This window comes from Medicago sativa, chromosome 3, assembly GCF_051527215.1.
Source record: "Medicago sativa cultivar Bolivia chromosome 3, Bolivia_mono, whole genome shotgun sequence".
NCBI lineage: Eukaryota > Viridiplantae > Streptophyta > Magnoliopsida > Fabales > Fabaceae > Medicago > Medicago sativa.
The window spans coordinates 70,643,601-70,671,211 of record NC_140751.1 but is presented as its reverse complement, the minus strand read 5'-3'; the positions used below and the strand labels follow the sequence as shown (position 1 = coordinate 70,671,211).

Genomic DNA, 27,611 nt, shown 5'->3' with positions numbered 1-27,611 from the left:
TTTCCTCAGCCGCCATGCCTATCAGTTGGAGTATTGCAGTCACCACTCACCAGGTTAGGGAAAGAGTAATTGGGCTCCAAAACCCATTTATTTTCTTTTCTTAATAAACCCATTAACTTAAATAAACTAAAAAGCTAAAGAAGTCTATTTCGAAAAAAAAAAAGATATGAACAATACATAATATATATTTGAAATTAAATTCTCTATATTTGTAACAAAAAAAAATTCTCTATATTCTTTTGACAGGTATATTTAAAGGTTTTAAAAATCTATAATTAAGGCTCAAAAAACATCTATAATTATGTATTAAGAAAGTATATATTTTTCTTTACAATGGATTACTTTATCATTTTTTTTACATATTTTGATGCTTATATTCTCTTAAAAATTACCCAATTGATAAAAAAAATTATTAAAAATAACTATTAAAAATTAATATTATTTTAAAATGAATTTTTGAAGCAATAAAAATTCATTTATAAGTTGAAATAATTATCTAATGAGAATAATATATTTACTATAAATACAATTAAAAGGATAGTTTGGTCATTACACATTCAAAATCAATTTTGATTCAAACTATCCAAACAACATCAACTCATTAGAATCACTTTTAAGAAAGTGTATTCAAACATAAATCAATTCACATCCAACTCACTTTTAACCAAAATCAATTCTTTCAAACTCAATTCTATCAAAATCAATTCTCGCCACCGCGATACCAAACACACACTAAGAAAAAAACTACAAAATGATTAAATTCCAAATCCAAATTCAAATTCTTGTTAATGAATTGAACAAAAAATAAATTAAAATTGTGTTTCCCTACAAAGTACAAAGTTGCAAACCAATTTCACTTTCTCACAAGAAAAGAACATTACTTGACTTTAACAACCCACCCGATCGGGTCGGGGCTCACCATGTCTGCTACTTAGATTCTTCTTCACCATCTTCAACTTCTTAAATCGCAGGAACTTCACTCTTTCTTCTTCTTCCTCTTCACTTCCACAATGCCTTTCATCTCCAAAATCCAACGCCAATCCGATTACAATCGCTTCAGTTCCACCACTCCCATCGTTATCGACAATGGCGCTTCCTATTTCCGTATTGGGTACTCTCTCAAACCCTAATTTCACTTCAAAACGTGGTTTCTTTGAATTTTGAATATTTTCATCATGGGTTTTTGATTTTAACTTCAAAGTTTGTTCCTTTTTGGTGAATTTTTAGATGGGCTGGTGAGTCTGAACCTCGTGTTGTTTTTCGCAACATTGTTCAACGGCCGCGACATAAAGCCACAGGTATCTTTTTCTTCATCTGAATTATTGTGTCATTAATGTTGTTAAGATTGTTGTTTTTTGCTAGTTTTTGTTTGAATTGTTTTACATTAGTCTATGTTTAGCAAACATAAGGTTAATTGTTGGGATATTGAATAATTAATAGTTAATTTTTAACATTGTGTGACACAGGAGAAACTGTTACCATTGTTGGTGACCATGATCCAGCATTGTTGAAGTACTTTGATTGTACTCGCTCTGGACCACGATCAGCATTCGAAAGCGATGTTGTTTTTCAGTTTGAGATAATGGAATATGTAAGTCTTCCTGTTACAATTATGTGAGTATAGGAGGAATAATTTTTTTTTTAGCCTATTTTGATGTAGTGACCTATTTTGATGGCTGCATGTCAGAATTGGAAATTGCATTTGTGTGAAAAAATATGGTAGTGCTTCCTGTTTTGTTGCCATAGATAGGTTTGAACTTATGAGATTCCTGTGTTGTTTAGTTGTTGATCTAACCAAAATGAACGCCACAAGCAATATGAATAATTTCTAACTAGGGAAATAGGTTTAAGAGTACAAACTTTGCCATGCGTCATGTACTTGGGATTTACATATTCCTAAAACTAACACACAAAAATGGTGCAGTGCATCTGTCAGTGTTAAAGTTCCTTTTTGTAGTATGAACAAGTAATGGATGCATTGTTCTCCTTGTATGACATTAACATATATGAATGAATTGAAGTGAGACAATAAGGTTTGGCACGACACACTTTAAAGGTTGCAGGTGGAATGTAACCATATGTTCATAGGTTCATAACAACTAGTTAGGGAGGTGTACCATATTACATATTATGGGAATATGGTCATTAATGTACAGTGTTTTAAGGTGTAGAATTCATTAATTTTTAAATCATATCAAGTAACACATTACTAACACGTTGTTTCATCTTCAGATTCTGGACTTTGCTTTTGATCGAATGGGTGCAACAGGATCAGGGGTATGGCCATGAGTAAAGTGTTTTTTTATGTCTTCACAGAGCATTTAGTCTATTATCTTTGCTATTTAGACATGTCAGTAATATTAAACTCCAATGGTAGGTCCTGTTTGGATAAACACCATAATTTGCAGCTTATATCATAAGCATTTATCATGATAAGCGCTTATGTATAACCTATTTCTATAAAAAGATAAAATAAAGTTAAGTTGTTTTTTTATAATCTATAAGATGTTCTCATAAGCTATCTTGGAGAGCTGATGAACATAAGCTGAAACAGCTTATGAACATGCCATAAGTTGTTTTCATAAGTTCTCACAAACAAACTCACAAGTGCTTATGTCAGTAGATAGCTCAAATAAGTCCATCCAAACAGGCCCCAACTTTGGTGTGCTGCTAAACTTGGTGGATCGTGTGGTGTTGTTACCTTGGACTTGGAGTTCCTTGGTTTTGTAAATACATGTTTTCATTTTTTCACTTCTAGCGTTTAAATTATTTTGACTCACTCTTTGATATTTCTATGTTTAATGCCAGAGCAGATTGATCATCCTATCCTGATCACAGAATGTGTATGCAACCCAGTTCAATCTCGAAGTAAAATGGCAGAACTTCTTTTTGAGACTTATGGAGTTCCATCTATAGGTACTAATACTTTTTAACCCTACAATGGCAAAAGCCTTGATCTTTTACAAGAGCCTTAGTAGTAGAAACAGAAGCGTTGCATTGCCTGTTGCCTTATGCCCAATCTTCACCACCAGGTCTATTCGTAAATGAAAACATAAATCTATGCAAAGCTCTAGCAGACCATGTTTGACATCTTGTGACATAGTTATTACTGGTTTGGACACATTGCATATGCATGTTGATATCTGTTTAAGTTAGGCATTGTACATGTAATTTTATGGACTAAGCTATTTGTGCTTTTCTGCCATGCCAGCCTTTGGTGTTGACGCAGCATTCAGCTATAAATATAACCAACAACGAAGTGTTTGTGATAAAGATGGTCTTGCTATGTGTCCTGGATTCGCTACAACCCATGTGATTCCGGTATGCTATTTGCTTTATTAAGGATTTTATGGTAAAGACGAGATGGGATAGGATTAGAAATGACGATATTTTAGAGAGAGAGAGAGAGAGAGAGAGAGTTGGGATAGCACCTATAGTTGAAAAGATGGTGGGAAATAAGCTTAGGATAGTTGAAAAGATGGTGGGAAATAAGCTTAGGTGGTTTGGACATGTCGAGAGAAGACCTATAGATTCTGTAATAAGGAGAGTAGATCAGATGGAGCATAGTCAGGTCAATAGACATAGAAAAACTATCAGAGTAACTATTAGGAAAGAGTTGGAAATTAATGAGTTGGACCGAAATATGGCTTATGATAGAACATTATGGTGTAATTTGATCCATGTAGCCGACCCCACTTAGTGGGAAAAGGTTTGGTTGTTGTTGTTGTTGCTTTATTTAAGGATTTTATATGTGAAGAAAATAAGTTTTCAATGTCTTATTGAAGATCATTATGACTGTGTCCTCACAGACAAACATTGTTAAAAAAACTGTAGGGGAAAAAATAAGTATAAAAAACTAAAATAAAAAATGGTATATTTTGTTTTATAAATTTTTAAATAAATAGGATGAATCATTTTCAATGGTCAGTTCTGCTGTTTTGCAGAGTTGCTTGTAGGAATTAGATGTCCTGCCAAATGTGTAAAGTGTTAATAATTATTTATAATTTCTAATATTCTTCATTTATTTTTTATATTTTCAGTTTGTTGACGGGGAACCAATTTATAAAGGAAGCTGTCGCACTAATATTGGTGGATTTCATGTGACTGATTATTTTCAGCGACTTCTTTCACTTAAATATCCTTATCATATGTGAGTGTGAAATCATCCTGCTTTTGCTATTACCAAGCTAACCCCTAAATACGTACTATTTCTTACGTCTTATTAAATTCTCAATACAGGGCTAGATTTACATGGGAAAAGGTTGAAGACCTGAAGATGGAACATTGTTATGTTGCACAGGACTATGTTTCAGAAGCTCGATTGTTTCTGGTAAGAAATAGGTTCTTCTTCCCCGTCTAAGTTTTTCTACTGTTCCTAAGACTTATACGCCATTTAATGGTCTGGCAGAAAGGAGCTAAGGAGGCCGAAGAAAAAACCAAAATGTGGCAGCTCCATTGGGTGCCACCTCCAGTTGAGGAGCCTCCTTCTGAGGAAGAGATTGCGAGAAAGGCAGCAATAAGGGAGAAACAAGGTCAAAGGTTGCGAGAAATGGCTGAGGCGAAGAGGTCATCAAAAATAAATGAGCTGGAAAATGAATTACGTGGTTTGGAATTTCTTTTGAATCAACTTGGACATGTTCAAGAGAGTGATGTACGATCCTTCTTAGCAGAGACTGGCTATGTCTCTAGGCAGGAAGTAGAATCTGCCCGTAGTAAAGTTGTGCAGTCCTTGCGGAAACAAAAAGGTGAGCAAACTGAAATTGAAAAACCTGACGCTGCGTCTAATGAGAAGTATACGCTTATAAACATCCCGGATGACATGCTGACGGCAGAGCAGGTGATTTTTTCTTTTTACAATTGTTTTTCTGTCACGTGCATTGTGAAATTGAACTCCCTGTCATCACACCCTTCAAATATGCTTGTAGCTTCTTTTTTTTTTTTTTTTGCTTGGATCCATTTGTGCTTATAGTCTTAATATCCAAATAATTTCTTAGAAAATTGTTTACTGTGGCTTGCAAAGTTGACAATGTTTGTTGGGTTTTGCTTTTTTGATAGCTTGTTGAAAAGAGGAAACAGCTGTCAATTAAATCTATGTCCGATGGGAGGCAGCGATTAAAACAGAAGCGCTATGAAGAGGAATTGGAAAGGGAAAGGAAACAACAGCTAGAAGAGGAGAGACGCCTGTATGTTCCATGCTTCAATTTATTCAAGCTTGATTAAAATTACTCTGTTACATATTCATGCGAGCAAGAGATGGTATTCAGCTTAGTGAAATGGGAAAATTTAAATATGTGTGTGTGTGAGTGAGTGAGAGAGAGAGAGAGAGAGAGAGAGCAATCATCTGTCTAGTTTAAGCTTACTAAGTTCCTTAATGGGGGAGAGAAAACTGGCTAAATCTTTAGGACAAGGCTTTTGTACAAAGCATGCACGACTTCAATCTTGACAAGGCTTGAATACTTCTAAATAATTAGTAGTGATTTTTTATGCTTTAAAATGTTTCTGATTGGTTTCTTTGGACATTCTTAACATAGGGAGAACCCAGAGCTTTACTTGGAACAATTGCGTGCCAAATACAAGGACCTTTCGGAGAAAATTGACCAACGTAAACGACTCAAAACAAATGGAGGCTCCTCCACGAATGGAAATGGAAATAGTTTGACAGGTAGTGTTGGTCGTGGTGAGAGACTCAGTGCTGCTCAAAGGGAGAGAATGCGCCTCCTGACAACTGCTGCCTTTGATCGTGGTAAGGGCGAGGATACATTTGGTGCCAAAGATGAAGATTGGCAACTTTACAAATTGATGAGCAAAGATAATGATGACGATGACGATGAACCAGATGAGGATAACACAGAGCTTGCCCGCATCTCTTCAAGGCTCCAGGTTAGGTCGAGTCTTTTATAATGTGGAACCTAACCTAAAATTAGCCGTGTTGTGTGTATGTGTTGGTATGGTTATTGTAGATTTCCTTGTATCAAAGAACTCTCATGACTAAAAAATCCTGTTGATATGTTGGTTTGGTAGGACTTGGATCCAACATTTGTGCCCAAGGTAGAAAGTAGCTCCCAACCTGCTGAGGCGCCACGCGTTCGTCCGCTCACCAAAGAAGATTTTCAGATTGTTTTCGGAGTTGAAAGGTTTAGGTGCCCTGAAATTTTGTTCAGTCCAAACTGGATTGGAGTTGATCAGGTGGGGTTAGATGAGATGGCCGGGGTCTCAATGAGAAGGTTATCATGTAAGGATGAAAAGCTGGAACAGAGAATGACTAATTCCATACTTGTGACTGGTGGAAGCTCTCTTTTCCCTGGCATCATTGAACGCCTGGAAGCTGGAATTCGGATGATTAGACCCTGCGGTTCGCCTATAAAAATAGTTAGAGCACTTGATCCGGTTATGGATGCATGGCGTGGTGCGTCTGCTTATGCATCAGCCCCTGGTTTCCACACACAAACATTCACTAGGATGGATTATTATGAAAAAGGTGAAGATTGGCTTCGTAATTATCAACTGAAATATTCATTGTAATTGACTTTATAACGTAGTACAGTTTAATGTCTTGAACATTATACCTCGATTTTAGACAATATATATTATATCCAGCAATCTAACTAACTTTCCATATTGTTGCTGAAGCTAGGAGTGTGCTATTGATATTTTCACTTTTTAGTCTGATGAATAACTTTCACATGAAAGAAAGCACTTGCTTTATTTTATTATGTACATAGTTTTTCATTCTCCTCTCATGTGAGGACTGTTAGCAATCTGTGAATTTCTGCAAAGTTTAAGTTGGTCACGTGTACTATTGTGTGTACTATTAAGCAATGGGTCTCATTATGCGCCAATTAAGCAATGCTTGTAGGAGGATTACATCATGTACTAACTCTGTTTAAATTATCTATAAAATACACCAACCAGTGCACATGAACCGGTCTTGTTTCTAATAGAGACTTCATCATATTAAGATAAGAAAATAAACATAATGGTCAAGACAATATTTAAGCTATATGCCATAACCAATAAAATGGTAACCACAATAAATAAGCTGGATTTATTAAGATAAGAAAATAAACATAATGGTCAAGACAATATTTAAGCTATATGCCATAACCAATAAAATGGTAACCACAATAAATAAGCTGGACTAAATCCATATTATCCAATGTAGCAAACTACCAATTATCAAGGTTTAAAACCCTCGAATTAGTCGGTCCTTAGGCTAGATACTTAGTTTTTTCTATAAAAAAAAGACTTTCCATTTTAATAACTGAAAGTAGAAGAAAGTTTATATAATCTATAAAATTTTTAATCTTTTTAATAGAAGATAATATATTTTAATTTTATATATTAGGGTATTTTTTTTCTTTTCGTTTTGGTCTTTAGATGAAATGAGAATTCTACTTGAAACTCTCACACACAAATGGGAGATCCTAGGATACCACAAATATCCAGCCTAAAGCGGTTTAAGGTAAACTCTTTCTAACCTAAGCTTCTCTATTTATAATACTAAAATATTCTTCCCAAATCTATTTAGGCCCAACAACTTATTCTACTTTCTATTCTAACCCCCAATTCCACTCACACTAATAATCCTCATAATCTTATTTATTTCTAAATTAAATATATCTCTCACAAATAACAAATATATTTCTACACCAAATAACAAATATATCTCTAACAAATAACAAATATATCTCTAACAAATAACAAATATATATTATTCTAGTAAATACCAACATATAACATAACAAAATATCACTCATCAAAATAAATCGACTAAATCATAAAAAGACATCTAATCTCAAAACTACCTCCAAATCTACTTACTCTAATAATTCTCATATTCTAATAAATAATAGAATAATGCCACATAATAAAATACTAACACCTCATATAAATAAATAAATCACATAAATAGACTCTAACTTAATAAAAATAATTAAATAAAAAGGAGGGCGTTACAGAAGGAGCTGAGACCAAATCGGAAGGAGCTGAGACCAAATCTAAAGGAGCAAAGGCGGAAGGAGCTGAGACCAAATCTGAAGGAGCAAAGGCGGAAGGAGCAGAGACCAAATCTAAAGGAGCAAAGGCGGAAGAAGCTGAGACCAAATCGGAAGGAGCTGAGACCAAATCTAAAGGAGCAAAGGCGGAAGGAGCTGAGACCAAATCAGAAGGAGCAAAGGCGGAAGGAGCTGAGACCACATCTGAAGGAGCAAAGGAGGAAGGAGCTGAGACCAAATCGGAAGGATCTGACACCAAATCTAAAGGAGCTGAGGCGGAAGGAGCTGACAATAAACCAGAAGGAGTGAAGGCGGAGCGATCAACCTCCCGATATCGTACAGCTTCTCAGACACGGAGGATTGTAGACACAGAAAAAGAAAAAGTAAGAAAGAAAGAAACAAGAAGACAGATCAACGAGGAAATCCGGTCAAGCAGGTCGCGAATTTTCTTTTAGGTCAGGCGAAAAAGAGGCAGCGATCATACAAACAGAAAAAGGTAAACAAAAAGAGAAACAAAAACCTTCACACCCACAGCCAAAGCGGATAGATGGAAATAATTTTAAAAACTTGGTAATGGAAGGAGGGAGGATCGGAGAACAATTCAAGAATTTTTGTTTTACCCATCAGCACGAATATTGGATCCCGGATGTCAGACACCAGGGGCAGACAGGTGAGTTTCTACAGTATATTTAAATATTTTAGTATACTACAGTATTGTTGGGATAATGAAATGAATTTAGTGTTGGAATAATAGTGTAGTCGAGAGAGGTGATGTTGGATTGTTTAGTAATAGAGTATATGGGTGTTCATGGTTTGGATTTTCTCATATCCAAACCATATCCACGTAATAACCGATGAAATGGATTGGATTTAAAAAGCATTTCCCCAAGCCGGTTTGAGAAAACATAATCAGTTTTATAATAACTGGTTTGTTAAAATGTGTTTGTTTTACGCAAAAATAAAGATAAGCCTGAAAGTTATTTGATCATTGTGAATTGTGATATCGTTCCAGATCCGTGCGACAATTAATTTTGACTTACTCATAATCAAACCAGTTTTAGAGTATTTGTTTATCAATGGTGACACCCATTAATAAAGTTTTTACGTAAATCTATTATCTTATTATGAAACTTAATGTCTACCAAAAATACAATCTTATCCCTTCTTAATTTTTTGACACGTCATCAAAATTATATCATTTTTTGTCTTTTGCTTTAACTTTCCCCTATAATTTCTTTCCTGAAAACAAATTAAACCAAACTCAGTTGATAAAAACACTAACTTAATCTTTTTTTAAACAACACACTTAATCTTAATCTCAATCAAAACAAGTTTTCCTATAATTCAACTTCTAAATATCTAAAGAGTTAAAAAAAATTACAATCTTCTATTCTCTAATCATGAAAAATTGTACGAAAAAAAAATTATGAAACATAATATCTACCAAAAATACAGTATTGCCCCTTCTTACTTTTTTGACATGTTTCGAAATTATATCCTTTTGTGTCTTTTGCTTCAACTTCCCCCAATTTTTTTCTCTTAAAATCAAATTAAAACAAACTCACTCGATAAAACACACTAACTTAATCCTTTTTAAAGAACAAACAAACTTAATCTTAATCCTAATTAAAACAAATTTTCCTACAATTCAACTTTTAAATATCTAAACAATTAAAAAAAATTACAAAATATTTATTACAAGGCATATACCTACTTTTCAAAAAATTACACATTTGCAAGATTGCTTCTTTTCTAAATATAATTTGTCTTTGTTTTTTCTTTGTCTTTGTTTTTTCTCTATCTTTTTTTTAGTCAAAAGAAAAATTATATTAAATAAAAAAGAAATGGATAAAGAGTCTGAGGACATTAGACCTGACTCAGGTACAACAAAAAATGGGGATATAACATAATAAATCAGACCAAGTGGATCGACCTAAATCTATCATAACAAAAATTCACTAAACAAATTTAGAATCAAATTTAAGTGCCAACTGCTGTCTAAACAAATAAGCATGCATAAAAGCTCTTTCGAGCTTGAAGAACCAGAGTGTAGATAAACAAGACACATTGAAACCAGCAGATCTCAACATATTTAGAAACAACAAGGAATCAAAGAAGTCGGGCCACCATGTCATATTATAAATTTTTTTTTGCTGTAGATTATTAATTATTATATCTTTTAGAAAGATGACTATAAAAAACACTGAAAACATGATAAATTAGTCACTAAATAATATTGTTGTACAATTCATACACGGGACTCATAACGACATCTTTATCAATAATGAAATCTTTACTATTTTAAATATTTCTACATATTTTTAGTTTACCATTTCATAATATTTAAAAACAACTACTTCAATGATTTTATAATAGGAAAATTACACTAACCTTTCTGAAGGTCTTCTTAAATAACACAAACACCTGCTCTGTTTTATACCTAAACACTAATCTCCCTTTTTTTATTTTATCAAATTGACAAGCACTTCTCTTATAATATAACACGGTTTAAAATTTGTTAATTCCATTTATTTTGAGCAATTAACTTCTTCATACGAGTATGAACTCATTTAATTTTCGCCCATTTTTCTTTCCATTTTTCACTTAGGTGTTTTTTCTCAACTCATTGGTACTCAGTCAAGGTGGTTTAATTTTAAACTTTAATGTAATAAAACGGATATATCGAAGATTATTTCCTTTTTATTGATCAACCATAATGTTCATCCACCAAAATTCTTCTCATTTCTATATTCTCTTTTGATCTATTCAGTAATTGCCGATGTTTGATTCCATTTGGTGGTAAAAATAAATGTTGTTATTGTTTCTCCATTGTGAGAAAATAAAAACCCCTCATTTAACTTAATTGTGAAAAGAGAAAACAGATACAAACAAACCAAGAAAAAAAAACCTCATTTAACTTAATTGTGAAAAGAAAAAACAGATACAAACAAACAAAAATGACTAAAATTAAATCGTATATTTACAAAGTTATTGAAATGAATAAAATGAAGGGAGATTGATGTGTTTGGAAAATGAGAAGGGATGCTTGTGTTATTTAAGAAAATCTTAAGGGAAGTTAAAGTAATTTGCCCTTTTATCATTAACATCGACTTTATCATTAGTTTTTTTCTTCTTATATTCTCAATTCATATAGCATTGCAATGCGCTTTGATGCATAGCCCACCACTTCGACCGTGGTTAGCACGGGTTTGTTGCTAGTTCAATTTGAAAGTTTTTACATGAAGCTTCTTGTAAGGACATGTGGCAACAAAAGCAATAAATAAAATAATTTGCCTTCTTTAATGGTGAAAAGTAACAGATACACCTATGAATAGGGTTGCACAAAATAACCGATCCATAACCATAACTTAAATGTTTTACGAAAATCTGATTATGTTGTATCCAGTTCTAACTGCATCCATTTATCTTTTTAGGATTCAGTTTGGTTTCCTAACTGGTTGAACTACTAGAAATTCGTATCCAAATTTGTTACCGAATGGAAAAACGGTGTTAAAATTGCTTTTGTAATAAAATTTGAAGTCAAATTGTGTTTATAATACAATTTGTCCTCAATGGTGGTGAACGTGGCCTTCTTAGGTGCATATGTTACTTTTCACCATTAAAGAAGGCAAATTCTAGTTTATTTATTGCTTTTATCGGATTTGATTATGAGTTGTAAGTCAAAATTAATTGTCGCAATTATCTGGAATGCAACGATATTGTAGTGATCACATAACTTTAAGGTTTATCTTTATAAGCAAGCTCTTTTTAATTTTTTTGCGTAAAGAGACAACAAACACATTTTAACAAAACCAGTTAACTGAATAAAATCTGATTATAAAACTGATTATGTTTTTTCAAACCGATTATAAAACCCATTTTTTCGGTTAGCATGTGGATATGGTTTGGATATGAGAAAATGCAACCGATGAACACCCCTACCTACGAAGGCCACATTCACCACCATTGAGCGGAAAAAAATTAGGTTAAGTTGTTGCAGACTTAACAAAATTAATAAATAAGGATAGTGTCTAACTTGATCAGTATTTTAGTGTTTTGTCTAGGTGGACCAAACGTGTCCATCTGAGTCGATTGACGACGACGTTACTCAACAATGTCCACATGTCATGGATTAAAAGTTCATTGTACATTCAATTCAAGTACCACGATAATTTAAGGTAATTGTGGATCTTTCAACCACCATATATGAATTTTATTTATTTTTAGTTTGATTCAAAGATGTGATAAATTAGTATTTTTACTTTTATATATAATAGTGCAATTTTACAAATATTAGTAATTAATTAAAATAATTAATTTCTCATACTAGTTTAAAAAATAAAAGTGAATCTTTCCTTCATTTCCCTTATAAATCATCAATCTAAATACACCTAGGTGTAAAAAACAATTTTCATCAAAACTGTAAAAAAAGCCCAATTAAAACCAGGCCCACTGTAAAAAAAAGAAAAACCTTCAAATATCGGAACAGTTAAACCTATCTGTAAAAAGAACACTTTCATCTTATCTAGGAGCCGGCCGGCCGGAAAGTCCGCTCACGACGGCTGAAACCTTTTTATCACGGCAACATTGTAGAACAAAACGAAGCTGAGACCAAATCGGAAGGAGCAAAGGCGGAAGGAGCTGAGACCAAATCTGAAGGAGCTGAGACCAAATCTGAAGGAGCAAAGGCGGAAAGAGCTGAGACCACATCTGAAGGAGCAAAGGAGGAAGGATAAAAGCTTAAAGTAACATATGCACCATCTTATGGCGTATTTTTGTTTAATTTTGTTGTTTCTAATATTTATTTTTATACTATTTCCTCTTAGTAGTGCGAAACTACATTAATTGTACGTGTATTTATGCGATTAAAACTTTTATATTTTGTTGTTTTACGAGTAAATGTGTTCTCATATACATCATTTTACTTGCTATTGTTTTTATTGATTAGTGTTATCAATATTGAAGAGATAAGAACAATTGTTGTTGTAATAATTCTACTTAGTGTTTTCTCATTGTTAGGATTTGCTTGTATCATTACTATTTGTTAGAGTGCCATTAAATACTCTAAGTTATTGGTTTTATTCCAATTTGCGTTTTTTTTATTTGGTAATTTAGTTAAGTACATAAAAAATGGGAGTCTAATAGTGTTTTTTTAATCTTTTCTTAGAATTACCAACGATCATGAATAATGTATTTTTCAAAATGCAATATTGTTGCTGGGAAAATGAGAGGTACATGATGAAGATTAATTTACAACGGTCATGAATATATGTACGTAAATGTATTACTGTTTTCTACGCCTTCATTTAATGTCTCATTATTAGGTGCTTTTTACAACTTACTACTAATAATTGCAACATCGTAATCTCCTCTTTCGCAGGATAATGTTGTCATAGCAAGCAAAACAATTCCTTTGAAATTCGCATATAATTTAAGACACCACTCTAGTAATTCACATAATCATGTGATTCAACTATTTAATCTCCTTAAAATAACATAACAACCTCATGTAACAATCATCTAATGAGAACAGAACGATGCACAACTTTTTTCAGCTAGCCAATAGGCATCACATTTTTGTGCTACACCCCAGGTTAAAATGACTTTTTGTACTTCCCAATCAGCGTAGGATTGAATCCAACACTTTCTATCATATGGTGAAGAAGTTTTTTGGATTGATCAAAGTGACCGAAAGCCTAAATTCTAGGCATTTCTTCTCCTTGCTAAATGACTTGAACTAACTCTAAGTAATACCTCACACCTTTCACAAAATCAGGTTTTCTTTCTCAACCTCCTGAGATACACTCTCACCAAAAGGGATGACATCTAAACAAGTCCAACGTTATATCCTAATAGTTGGATGTAGAAGGAAGGGATAAGGGACAAGAATATGCTGTAATCCAAAATTCTTATGGAATAAGTTGGGGACAGACAAGATTTGGTTATATAAGTTTGAACTCTTTGACCAAATCCAAGGTGTTAAGGGAGTTACACTAATGTCTTGATTTCAGTTTGAAAGAAATGAACACTTTGGATGTGCTTATTACTTTACACGCGTGTATCTTTTATACCAACACTTGGTAAAGGATACATCCTTTATATTTGATTTTCTTTTATAAAACTTGTCTCTAAGTGTAATAATACTATAATACTATTGAGGTTAATATATTCTTTAAATTCAATTGGTTTTTATCATTTATCCATTTCCCAAAGCCTAATATATTATTTAAATTTTATTTATGTAGAGACTCGACTACTCATGCCATGTGATTATATTTGTGTTGTTTTTGAGAGGTTGGTTTTAGTGGATGGTGATTGTTAATTTTCATGTTTCGTGTTGTTTACTGTCTATCACCAATTAATAAGGAGATTACACACTCTTTGTATGATTACATGTGTTGTTAAGTTGTTTTTATTGTCGACGAACAATATTTGTGTTGCATACTCTTTGTATGCTTACATGCTTAGATTAATTTCCTTATGTTTAAATATTGTCTTAAGATAGCTATGCTGTATAAGATTATATTTGTTAATTATAGCTATTGTTGTAGGTTTTAAATTATATCCAATTTGCTTGGTTGTTGTTATTTTTGTTAAGGTTTAATTGTTATTTCAATTTGGTAAGAAGAATTCTTTCAATCTTATGGCATATTTTTGTTTTATTTTATTGTTTCTAATATTAATTCTTATACTATTAAAATCTTAGCAGTGGGAAATTACGTTAATTGTACGTGTATTTATGCGATTAAAAGCTTTCTGTTTTGTTATTTTACAAGTAAAGATGTTTTCATATACATCACTTTGCTTGCTATTGTTTTTTTTATTGATTAGTGTTATCAATATTGAAGAGATAAGAACAATTTATGTTGTAACAATTCTACTTAGTATTTTCCCGTTGTTAGGATTTGCTTGGGTCATTACTATTTGTTTTGATAGAGATATAGACTAACTAATTGATTTTGAATAAGGGGGTATTTTTATGTTTGTCTTTGTTAACAAGATGTTTCATGTTGAGGTCAATATTTTTATGTAGTTTTTCTCAATCGTGACATGGTGAAAGACATTGCAATGAAGCGGATGCAATTTCATGTACTCATGGTAATTGTCATAAACTTATGTGTAATAAAGATTATAGTTTACCTTTGTTGTTGTATTCGGATAATGATTTATGATTATTGGTGAATTAATGTCTTTTCTATTGTAATTTCCATCTTTACATTGTAATATTTATGTTATGATATTTTATTTAATGTATTTCTTGGGTTGTTGTTGTTGTATATTTATTTGTGTGGACGAAGTTTTTATATACATAAGCAAAACTTTTGTTCCTCCATTTGGAACAAAATTTATGATCAATGCAAGAAAACTTAATAAACGAATAATGTGAGTCAGTAACTATGATGAAAATTTTTCACTTAATGTATTTTTGTATTACTTGAGTGATATACTTTATTATGAGTTGATTTTGTGTGATATGCTTTATAAAGAGTTTTTGTTGTTTTATAGATATTAGGGAGGACAAAGTTTTCTTTGCAAAATAATTTAATGAACGATTAATGTGAGATGACTTTTGTTAAGACTTTCCGTGAGCTTCTTTTTACTTTGCATGAATGAGATAGTCAATTGCTTATTCGAATTTGAAATAAATATACACGAGTAACAAAATATTTATACAGTGATTAAGCATGCACATAACATAATATTCATAAAATTTTGTATAGGCGTAACATAATATTCATATATTATAATAAGCGTGTAACGGTTCGAACAGTCTCTTATTTTTTGCATTTATTCGATAGTAATATTATATTCATAATATTTTGTATAAGCATAACATAATATTCATAGATGATAATACGCGTCTAACGGTTTGAAAAGTCTCTTATTTTTTGCATTTCTTCGATAGTAACATAATATCCATAGATGACAATACGCAATTGTCGCTGATCAGTATGATGAAATAACTTTGATTGCGTAATAAAAAACAATTTTTACTATACACACGTAACATAATTTACGCTTAATGTGAAACAACTTTAATTGTGCACACGTAACATAATACACGCGTAATGGAAAACAACTTTGATTTTTTTCTTCATTTGTACGATATTGGTTACGTAACGAGCGATAAAACCACGCAATCATCGTCTCGTCCATCGGCATGGGTTACACACTAGTTACTTTACACGTGTGTGTCTTTTATACCAACACTTGGTAGTGGATACATCCTTTATATTTGAACTTTTTTGATAAAACTTGTCTCTAAATGTAATAATATTATAATATTATAATATTATTGAGTAGAGGTGGAACTACCACAATGGCCAGTGTATGCCGTGGTCCCCCCAAGATCTCCAATTTTAGGAAAACATTGATGTGTGAAACTTTAAAAACATAGTTTGGCATACGGTTGTATTAATCTTATTCGATATGTCAGCCAACTGCACGCTCACAAAAATATAAATATATGATCTTTAATGAGATTCATGTGCGTTAGAAAGTGTTTGTATGTATTATTATGGTCTAAATTCTTTGTTCATTTTTGTAGGTGATGAACAAATACCACATTATTTATAATCAATGTTGAATTATTTTTCTTTCACTAACTTCTCACCAAATGATTATATTTACGTAAGCATTAAACACACCAAAAGCTATTGGCCATGGTCTCAGAGAGGGAGACATTTTTACAATGAAAATTGGTGAACATGTACAACAAAGAGTGAGAATTGAAATTGATAATGATGTTGCAAGGTTTGGTTTGAGATGGGGAAAAATCAGATCAAAATATTCTAAAAACAGCTTCGAAATTGCACTAGCAAGAAAAAGGTGAAAACGCAAAAAACATTTGGTAGCAATTTTTATTAAAAAGAAAGTATTAATCTTAAATATGGTACCCTATAAATATTCTCTTTTTTTTTTCTTCCTACCAACATTATCTTAAAATTGCATAGCTTAGTTCATCCAATGTTTTCGCGTGGAGTTGTGGTTACATGCTAAGGTAAACTCGTCACACTTGGACTTTTCAATTTCTAATAGATAATAATGATATCTATGTCACACGGCGGTCCAACTCTAGTGAAATATAAAGCAATAAAAGAACAAAAATGTGAACACTCGGTCGGCGCCACTAAAAGGAAATTTACCTGTCAAAGAATCCCAATTTCGTGACCTCAAATAATAAGAAAATTTTGTACATAATAAACGCTGAAAATTACACAACTTTGGAACAAAAGACCAACTCTTTGCATAGACACTGACCTTTCAACTTTATAAATTATGACATCACTCATTCTTAACGAAACTGACTTGTACAATGTGCAGGGAAGGAGGATTGCAATTAATAATAAAAGGAACCCAAATGAAATGAATAAATATTTCATTTCAGACCACATGCTAACATCGTTGTTGAGAACAAAAAATGGCTCACCAGAGCCATCAATCAGCTTATCTCTGGCAAGAGCCAAAGGACTTACAGTCCCCAATGGTTTGGTTTCTTGAGAGCAAGTGATTTTGATGTCCAACTTTTCCTCAAAGTCCTTCAAGAAATTCAACATCATCTGCAAGAGGAAGTTTTCACAAATTCAAAATAAAGAAACGTTTACATAAATTTCTTTGAGAATGACTGACACTGTTAGGTAAAGAGAGGCACAATCCGTACCTCTGGTTGGTAATTGATAGCCAACACCACTTCAGTAACTCCAATGTCCTTAAGAGCCTCTATCTGCGAAACAAATTAAAAGGAAAAACACATAAAGTGATGGTTTATTAAGTTGTACTAAAACAAATATACATAAACAACACAAATAAATATTTAAGTCGTGCACCCGCATCTACTCACAGGCAACAAAAGGATGATGATATATAAGGAACAAAGTATAACAAAAGCAGAAGAGACAGTTAATATTAAATGAAATTTAAAATACTTTCTCATGCAAGTAAGAATAATTTTTTGCACTTTTTGAGGAAAGGGGGAAGAAAATACATTGAACAAACATAAAAAAAAAAAAAAAAAAAACCCACACTTTGATGATGGAAGAATCAGACAACGAAAGCAATCTAAATCAACTCATTCAAAAAATATATACTTTGACATATTAAAATCGAAAACTAATTCTATTGTTTCTCTAATTCAATCAACAAAAGAAAATGCCTTATCTTATCTAGAGAACAGTTTCACATGGCAAAAAAAAAAAAAACCAGAGTTTTGACAGATTCCAGCAAGATTCAATGTTGGTTGTTGCTTTATTGAAACGTTGTAGGTCGATTAAACAATAGTCAATAAACATGCAAACTCATGCTGCTGAAATATCTTGCAAAAATAACTTTGACTATGCAGCATTGCTGCAAAACTCTGACTGACCCATGATATCATGGAGAAAATATAACCTATAGACTATTAAAAAAACTATATCTGATTTACCTAAGTAGCATAGCAGTTGTAAGAATTCAAGATATGAAGCATCAAAAGCCTTACCTGATGCAGAAACATGGGCTTGTTAGCAAAATCAACAAGAGGCTTGGGAACGCTGAGTGTTAATGACCTCAGCTTTGTTCCAAACCCTCCAAAAGAATCAATGCCTTCATTGTGATGCCAACACACAATTTTGACAAATAATATATTTAATTATTTAAAGTAAAAAATTATCTAAATTTAATATTTTGAAAATATTTATTGAGACAAATCAAACAACATCTTACACGATAATATTTATATTTATATATTAGTTAAAAAATATGGTTAAAGTAAGTCATATGAATATATGGATTGGTCAAAAATGGGTCGGGTTAACATGCCGGCCCATTAGCCCATTTTTTGGTCCGGGCTGGGACTAAAAAAGTAGGGCCAAAAGGCATATGGTTCTTTTTGGGCCAGTTCATTCAACCCAATTTAAAAATGGATCGGGTCGAGCTGGCCCGTCGGATTTCGGACCAACCCATTTGAAATAAATATGAAAAAATTATTTTGGTATGAGTTTATTTCTTTCTTTTTTGTACAAAAAACCACTTATTTTGGTATGCGTTCACTTATCATGGATTATAATTTATTTTGTTAATCTATTTTAAATTGTCATACTAATAATATTTTATTATGTAAGGAGTAAGGTTGCACTTTCTAAGGTTGGATGAATGTTTATATCCTAACTATTTTGTGTGAGTAATATTTGATAATGTTGTAGTTATATTGTGTGTACAATTAAGCAATGGGTCTCATTATGCGCCAATTAAGCAAAGTTGTAGTAGGATTACATCATGTACTAACTCTGTTTAAATTATCTATAAAATTCAACAACCCGTGCAAATGAACCAGTCTTCTTGTTTCTGAAATATCTATAATGCAACTGACAGAGACTTCGTCATATTATGATAATAAAATAAACAGAGTTTATGGGTGTCAGGAATGGTGGTCGAACCCTTTGACATGCTTGGGTATCAGCTAACTGCAGGTTTCTTGTATTTTTATTGTGACAGATACTTTGTACCTTTGAGAGCCTTTTTGGTACGCCTTGTGCCAAGGGGGTGACTCCATTTCTGTTAATATATATTCCATTTTTGATTGTTTTTTTTTTTGACAAGAATTCCATTTTTGATTGTTAAAAAAATAATAATAATATAAACATAATGCTCAAGATAATGTTTAAGCTATCTGCCATAACCAATAAAATGGTAACCACATAATAAATAAGTTGGGCTAAATAAATCCATATTATACAATGTAGCAAACAATCAATTATCAAATGAAAATCTTCCCCTCTAGAAGAGGAATTATAGGTGGGATTAAAGCCCTTAAATTAGTCGGTCCTTAGATTAGATTTTGAGTTTTATTTTTTTAAAAAAAACTTTCATTTTAATACCTGAAAGTAGAAAAAAGTTTATATAAGCTATAAATTTTTAATCATTTTAATAGAAGATAATATATTTTAATTTTATATATTAGTTTTTTTTCTTCCTTCTTTTGGTCCTTAGACGAAATGACAATTCTACTTGAAACTCTCACACACAAATGGGAGATCTTGGGACACCACAAATATCCATCCTAACAATTTAGACAATTTTCAGTCAAGTTAGGACTTGCAAGTTATAGTAGTGTCTTTTAAATAAGAGTAAAAATGAGAAAAAAAAATTATAACCTATTCAATTTTGTTTGCTTTCTAAAAATAATATAACGAGAGATTTATTTTGTTTCGTCACGAGATTTCCAAATAATAGAATGCAAACTATGTCTACTTCTGCTTAGGTATGACAACATGTTGGGTTGGAGGCAAGTTTTGCATCCTCATACTTGACCTCCGACTCTTAAGAGAAAAAAAAATTCGCAGTCGTTTCATGTTGGAGTTGGAATTTGAATCTCCATCCCCACTCATGACGGAGATTGGTTTTCCTCGCCCTACACGAGACCACACTATATATATATTTTTTTATTGAGATGAGATTAAAAATATATAAAATATAATAAAATGTTAAATAAAATGAATAATATATGTATATAAAAGTATTCAGATAAAAATAAAAATAAAAATATTCAGAAACAATATCTTTTTTACTAACGGGGTGGGTTGGGGAAGGATGCAGGGCATATATCAACATCCTACACCTGCCTCGACTTTGAATATTGGAGAAAACTCGCATCTGCATCCACATCCAAATCCAATTAAAACGGAGTTTTGCAATCAAAGTCAAGTCAATAATTAATTTCATATATTTATTAAGGTGCCTAAAACAAGTTTATTCATAAAATAATGTAAAAATACTTTAAAAAATAAAATAAAACAATTAAACAATACAAATAATTTAGACATAAAAATAAAGAAAGTCAGTGTTGCCAAGTTTTGTCAGCGAAAAGTATAACTCAATTGAGATAAGGTTGTAGGGACATTTGATAGAGTTTAATCTCTATGCTCGGTTAATATACAATTATGTTATACATGTATTCAATTATGTGATACCATATCAATTAATGAATATGATAACTTTGTCTTTTTTATATTCAATAATTGACGTGACAACACATCATTAGATATATGGATAAAATAATTATTATACACCGACAAAGTATGATAATTAAATTCCATAATAAATATCATTTAAAAAAATCACAATATAAACAATTCTTCAGTTCTATACATTTTGTATATGTGAGTTTTGTCGTTAGACTTTTTAAAATACTGAGTAAAAATCGAGACATACAAATATGATAAAAAAAAATATGTATTTTGATGAATAAATTTATGGAAAATGCTAACAAGTGTCATAAGGAATTAAGACACTTGTTAAGAAACCTAAAGAAGAAATTTTGTCTTGTGAATGGTGCATTCAACACGTTAAAACTTGGGTCATGTTAACCAGTTCCTCCAGGGCATTAGGTAAAGAAAGTTAAAAATAGAAATTTTTCATTAAAAACAACAATTTTTTTACTTTTTTTTTTAGGGATTTTTTTAAAGTAAAACATTTCACTTTTCATCATTTTCCAATGCAAAATTCTATATCAGTCTTCTTAACTAGTGACCCGGAAGCACTAGTTAACATTTCCCTTAAAACTTTAACAAATGTTTAAAAACACTTGTTAGCAAGACCGATACTACTTAGCAAAATCCTAAATTTATTATATTCTATAAAAAAAAGGACCAAGATTAAGCATAACAATTAATTCTAGATGTTGGACACCACATCAACATAAAACCTCAACGGTTCGCAAACTTAAGTGACAAGCCCAGACTGATAATTGACCGTTGGAATATCTCTCATATTCAGCAAATAATATTAAATTATTAAAACTTACCAAAATCAGCTCCTTCACTCAACTCTATAAACCCCTCACAAATTCGACCGTTATAAACCTCAAAAACTTTCTCTCTGTCTCTCTCCCTTTTCTCTCACAGAGAGATTCGCCATTTTACTCAACAACAACTTCTTCTTCTTCTTCATCTTAATATTATTGTTATATTATATATACTTTTTTTTATCAAAGAAAAAAATCAGAAAAAAATGGAGTCACCACAAGCAAAAAAATCAGGTCTAAACCTCCCAGCAGGGATGTCAACAATAACCTCCCTCCGTCTTGAAACGCTATCGACACCCCCTTCTTCCGCTTCGCCTCGTGCGATCTCAAACCTCTCATCAACACCCTCTCCATCAAAATCCTCCAAGTGTAGTGACAGATTCATACCTTGCAGATCATCTTCAAGACTGCATACATTCGGATTAATCGATAACCAGTCACCGGTTAAAGAAGGGAGTAATGAGGCTTATAATAGGTTGTTGAAATCTGAACTTTTTGGACCTGATTTTGCTTCTCCTTCTTCTTCTCCTGCAGGTTGTGGTGTTGGTTCGCCGTTGGTGAGTCCGAGTAAGAATATGTTGAGGTTTAAGACGGAGAGTTGTGGACCTTCTTCGCCTTTTTCACCTTCGATATTTGGAAGAAATGATGGGTTTTGTAATGAGGGTTCTACTCCTCCTAAGCCTCCTAGGAAAGTTCCTAAGACACCCCACAAGGCAAGTTTTTATCTTTTTCTCTTTTACAGTTTTTGTGTAAATTTTTTGAACAGGACATTGTTTAATTTTATTGTATTTGATAATTGTGTGAGATAAGATGTTACCTTGATTTGTAGGAGTTGATTAGGTAAGTGTATACTGATTTTGTAGGATATAGTTACACTTACACGGTTACACTTACACCTAAACCCTAAGATAGAGTCATAGCATAGCTCTTAGTGAGTGAGACAGTGTATAAGGAAATGCTCAATTTCCAATCATGACAATCCTAGTTTTACAAATTAATTGTGATTTTGAGGTAGACTCGAGCTGTGTCATTACAACATAAGACTAGGGTTTTAAATGGCGGCCGCGGTAACAGTTACAATCATTAATATTGTGGAAAATTGCAGTCGAATGCAGTCGATGTGACCTGAAAATCAGTGGCATTGCAATTTCGAAAACATAAGATACTGTTATGTTGGCCAACCTCTATTTAAAACCCTAAGTGCAGAAAATCCTAATCTGGTTATGAGTTGAAAGAGTTGAGTTTTTTCAACTCTAGATTTAAAAGAGCTTGTGCATTGTTCACATTTTACGTTCTAAAATCTTTGCAAGTTTATGTGCTTGAGAGGGTTTGTCTGTAGACAAAAAATTCTTAGAGCTAATAACGAATGTTGAATGTTGATTTTCTAAAATTGAACAATGCTGTGTGCAGGTTCTGGATGCCCCTTCACTTCAAGACGACTTTTACTTGAATCTTGTGGATTGGTCCTCACAAAATACTCTAGCAGTGGGACTTGGCACTTGTGTTTATCTCTGGAGTGCTTCAAACAGCAAAGTGAGTATGATTATGAACTTCCCAAGTGGCAACGATATCACAACATGTACAATCAAATTGAACATATATCTTTGTGTGGTTTTCAGGTAACTAAGCTGTGTGACTTGGGGCCTTATGACGGTGTCTGTTCTGTCCAGTGGACCAAGGAGGGTTCCTTCATATCCATTGGCACAAATGGTGGTCAAGTTCAGGTACCGTATTAGCTTACTTAGATTTGGTTTTAAGCATCAATGTATTTGATTTGATGATCGAGAATAACTATAAGAGAACATTTTTGCCTTATCGTAACAGATTTGGGATGGTACTAAATGCAAGAAGGTCAGAACAATGGGAGGGCATCAAACAAGAACTGGTGTCTTGGCCTGGAATTCTCGCATTTTGGCTTCAGGAAGCAGGGATAGGAACATACTTCAGCATGACATGAGGGTTCCAAGCGACTTTATTGGCAAGCTTGTCGGCCACAAATCCGAGGTATAAAAACCATTTGACAGATACGCATTGAGCTAGTCATAAGATCAATTGTATGTAAGTTATGAAATTGATGGTAATTTTTATCCTTCAACTTGACAGGTTTGTGGATTGAAATGGTCCTGTGATGACCGGGAACTTGCTTCTGGTGGTAATGATAATCAGGTATGCCAGCAGACACAATTGCTTCCTTCTATCTATCTGTTTAGTATTTTTCGTGAGATTTAATTCATCAATTCGATGTCATGTTTTATATGAGCAGCTATTGGTATGGAATCAGCACTCTCAACAACCAACTTTGAGGCTTACAGAGCACACTGCTGCTGTGAAAGCCATTGCTTGGTCACCTCATCAGAGCAACCTTCTCGTATCTGGAGGTGGAACTGCTGATCGGTGTATTCGTTTCTGGAACACGACAAATGGCCACCAATTGAACTCTGTTGACACTGGAAGCCAGGTTTACTTTCTTACCTCTTTTTTGAAGAATCAATATCCAAACAAGAGAGCATCTTATCAAACTATTTAATGCATAATTTTGCAGGTGTGTAACCTTGCTTGGAGTAAAAATGTAAATGAGCTAGTGAGTACACATGGTTACTCACAAAATCAAATCATGGTGTGGAAATATCCATCACTAGCAAAGGTATTATTTTACATTGAGAATTCTAGATATTTTAGACATATTCCAATTAGAAATGATTATCAAGTATAAAATTAAAATGTCTTAACCATATGAAATTTTTCTTAATTAGGTTGCAACTCTAACTGGCCACAGCATGAGAGTACTATACCTTGCAATGTCTCCTGATGGTCAGGTAAATGTCCACATAACAACATAATTCCCTATTATTATATCATAAACAAAAACAAATTGTCCCTTAATTTTTACATCAATTTTAATGTAATGCTGAATAATACAATTGCAGACAATAGTGACTGGTGCTGGGGATGAGACTCTGCGGTTTTGGAATGTTTTCCCATCAATGAAAACACCTGTAAGCATTGCATTGTGGCCAATTTTCAATTATTGCATATTATGTTCCTAGTATTGCTTAAAAGAACTCTCCTAACTTTTCTTTTTGCTTCAGGCCCCAGTTAAAGATACAGGCCTTTGGTCACTAGGCCGCACCCAAATCAGATGATTCATAAGCAGCAAGCATGGAAGATGAGGAAAAGAAGTTGTTTATACCATTTTATTTAGATAGTTTTTTTATGTATATGAAATACATATAGACAGACACTGACAGCCATATTATACCAAACACGAGTAAACCTACAAATTGTAAAGCTTTTGATATAACTTCATCGTTGTGTTGCAATAAATAAGTTTACTTTTTCTCTATTGAAACTGTTGCAGTAATTTGTGTTTTTCATTCATTTTATGAAACATATTTCCCTCTTCAAATTTCAACGAAGCAAAACAAGGTCAGAAGGGGAGGTTAGATGAGAAAATTATGTGAAGCACTTGCAGATAATAATGGAAGGAAAAATAATACACGATGTGAGAATTTATGAAACCATAGTAGCAAAAATAATCGGGTAAAAATGAGTTTAGTGGATGATTAGGGAATTGAAAAAATGAGTTTCCACTAAACTCAATTACGTATTATCATGATTGCTGGAGTTGAAATGGTCGACCACCTTCTTTGTGTCAAGCTCAAAATCAATAGGTCCTAACTGAAGCTCATGTGCGCAATGAAGTGCCAACAATAAGTGCCTCCATCATCCCTAATACACACTTGGGGTCAAACCATTCCGTTTTTGCAAGGACAAAAGTGCCTCCATCATCCCTAATACACACATACCAATACCGACTCTATTATCATGATTAGGGAAATAGGCGTCAATATTGCATTTCATTCTTCCTAGACTCGGTTTCTTCCACTTCATTACCCTGGTTTGCTGCTGCTGCTGCTTTGCTGCAGTAACAGGGAACTTCAAAGCACTTGCATTTTTAGCTGCTTTCCAATCATATAACAGGGACGATGCACGTTCTAAAACAAAACGTTGCGCATCAACAATATCATTCCACACCTTATTATTGCGCTGTTTCCAGACACTCCAAAGAATACATGCAAATAAAGCTGCATTTTCACAAGATAAAGTCTGCAGAACTTGAAAAATACAATTGCTACAATTTCCTCCTTGATTTGTGACAATACTTACAACTTGGGATAAATCTGCCATGTTCCAAATATTGCAGCTGCTCGGACAATCAAAGAAAAGGTGAAAGTTGTTTTCTTCTGCAGTATTACAAAGAACACAGTTTCCCGTGCAATTAACTCTTTTATCCCAGAGGCGTATTCTTGTTGGTTGCATGTTCCTAGTGTGTCTCCACATGAAATTTTTAACTTTGGGAGGCACTTTTAATTTCCAATTCATATCCCAATTTCCTGGAATTTTAAAAGTGGAAATGTCCAACAGCTCTTGCATACAAAAATGATAGGCACTGCGAACTGAGTAATCCCATTAGTCTCTTTACTCCAAACAAGCATGTCCTCTTTAACATACGGATACAGTGGAGTATTAATAATATGAGAAACTATTTGCTGATCAAAAATAGCTTCTAGAAAAAGAATATCCCATCGCTTTTGATCATGCAAATTTATAATTAAAATTTATCAACTAAGAAACTCAGAGTTTGATCCGAACTATCAACAACTTCCCTGTTAACATGTATTATAAGTTCTATGAAGATTTTTAAATTTCAACAATTAATTACTTATTAAAATTACAAATGTTTTCTTACTAGCCAAATCCAATTAATGTTGTTAATCTAATCAAGAAACATCTAAAAAAATCCCTATCTAGTGTTTGGCCTAAACATTGATGAGTCAATTTGATGAAGTTTTTTTAGCATCTTTTCCATAATCAGAAAGCAACATAGTAAGATATATATGTTTTACACTTTATGTCATTTATAAAATATAACAAATGAAGCATAGGACTGAAAATAATATATTTTAGTTGGATTAAAGAATACTTATAACCAACGAGACAAGATGGTAACAGTTCAATTATGTTCTCTTACGTATGAAACACTATCTTACTAAGCCATTTGGATTATGCACTCATTAGTTTAGCAATTACGGAAACGGACTGCAGAGAGTGGTTAGGCTGGAATATGACTGGCTCTCTCCAGGGTAGGGGGTACCATGATGTAGAGGTCACCCAGGTAGAATAAATTAAACCCTGGGCTACACAACAAATTAGGTCAGTCAAATTTCAATTAGTAATGTATTAAGTTTCAAGTTTTTGATCAATTTAAGGGTTTAAAGATTTGTTGTACTACAATTATACTTGTTAGTATATTATTTTATTTCTGCCAATTTATTTTTTATTACTTTATGTATTTAAAAAAAACATAGAACATATTCGTCTTCGGGAACTCATTGTCTCTCTAATATTGTTACGCACAAAACTCTTTTATTTCTTGAGAAGAAATAAAATGTTTCACTCGTATATTAGATAATCCAAATGTGTAGCATATTCATATATTTTAACCAAACAATTGGATTCAAGTGATCAATAAACTCCACAAAGAACGAATTGTTCAGATAACCTTAATTCAATTCTTAGGTGTGTCATCTTGATCAGACTTTAACTATCTTTCGATCGATCTTCAGGTTACCAAAACCCTTTCTTTGAAAATCGGTTGATTAACACACACAAAAATAGATTTCTTGGAGTTATTTTTCTTATTCTAAAACTGGACAAATCGAAATTTAATTGAATTTTATGAGTTATAACCATAATTTTTTTTGTCAAAAAGAATACATATTTTTATTTTTGAAACAATAAAAAGTTTTTTTATTGAAAGAGAAAGAATAAAAAGT

The 27,611-nt window shown here is 32.6% G+C and overlaps 4 protein-coding genes across 5 annotated transcripts; 2 read left to right on the top strand and 2 right to left on the bottom strand.

The window, feature by feature from the left end:
• Positions 1-863: 863 nt before the first annotated feature.
• On the top strand, positions 864-6,609 carry ARP5 (actin-related protein 5). Of its 2 annotated transcripts, XM_085757479.1 has the most exons (12): positions 864-1,111; positions 1,228-1,298; positions 1,467-1,591; positions 2,233-2,277; positions 2,814-2,916; positions 3,212-3,321; positions 4,041-4,150; positions 4,240-4,330; positions 4,409-4,837; positions 5,056-5,183; positions 5,532-5,880; positions 6,022-6,609. In XM_085757479.1, the coding sequence occupies exons 1-12, from the start codon at positions 1,011-1,013 to the stop codon at positions 6,520-6,522; spliced, it is 2,163 nt and encodes a 720-aa protein (XP_085613605.1). In that variant the 5' UTR covers positions 864-1,010; the 3' UTR covers positions 6,523-6,609. The 2 variants fall into 2 exon arrangements, with proteins under 2 accessions (XP_085613605.1, XP_085613607.1); XM_085757481.1 differs by lacking the exons at positions 864-1,111; positions 1,228-1,298; positions 1,467-1,591 and having other exon boundaries at positions 2,141-2,277; positions 2,809-2,916.
• A 10,526-nt stretch (positions 6,610-17,135) lies between these two features.
• On the bottom strand, positions 17,136-19,524 carry LOC146939743 (uncharacterized). The gene is made up of 4 exons (XM_085749815.1): positions 19,437-19,524; positions 18,472-18,575; positions 17,656-17,718; positions 17,136-17,554 (listed from the first exon to the last, which is right to left on the bottom strand). Exons 1-4 carry the CDS (start codon positions 19,522-19,524, stop codon positions 17,168-17,170), a joined length of 642 nt encoding a protein of 213 aa, XP_085605941.1. The 3' UTR covers positions 17,136-17,167.
• Positions 19,525-21,699: 2,175 nt separating this feature from the next.
• Positions 21,700-25,117, top strand: FZR3 (FIZZY-related 3). The gene is made up of 10 exons (XM_085753266.1): positions 21,700-22,487; positions 23,185-23,307; positions 23,394-23,498; positions 23,599-23,778; positions 23,878-23,940; positions 24,038-24,232; positions 24,317-24,418; positions 24,528-24,590; positions 24,702-24,770; positions 24,864-25,117. The coding sequence occupies exons 1-10, from the start codon at positions 21,981-21,983 to the stop codon at positions 24,915-24,917; spliced, it is 1,461 nt and encodes a 486-aa protein (XP_085609392.1). The 5' UTR covers positions 21,700-21,980; the 3' UTR covers positions 24,918-25,117.
• A 386-nt stretch (positions 25,118-25,503) lies between these two features.
• Positions 25,504-25,962, bottom strand: LOC146939741 (uncharacterized). The gene has a single exon (XM_085749814.1). The coding sequence runs from the start codon at positions 25,960-25,962 to the stop codon at positions 25,504-25,506; it is 459 nt and encodes a 152-aa protein (XP_085605940.1).
• Between the last annotated feature and the right edge of the window lie 1,649 nt (positions 25,963-27,611).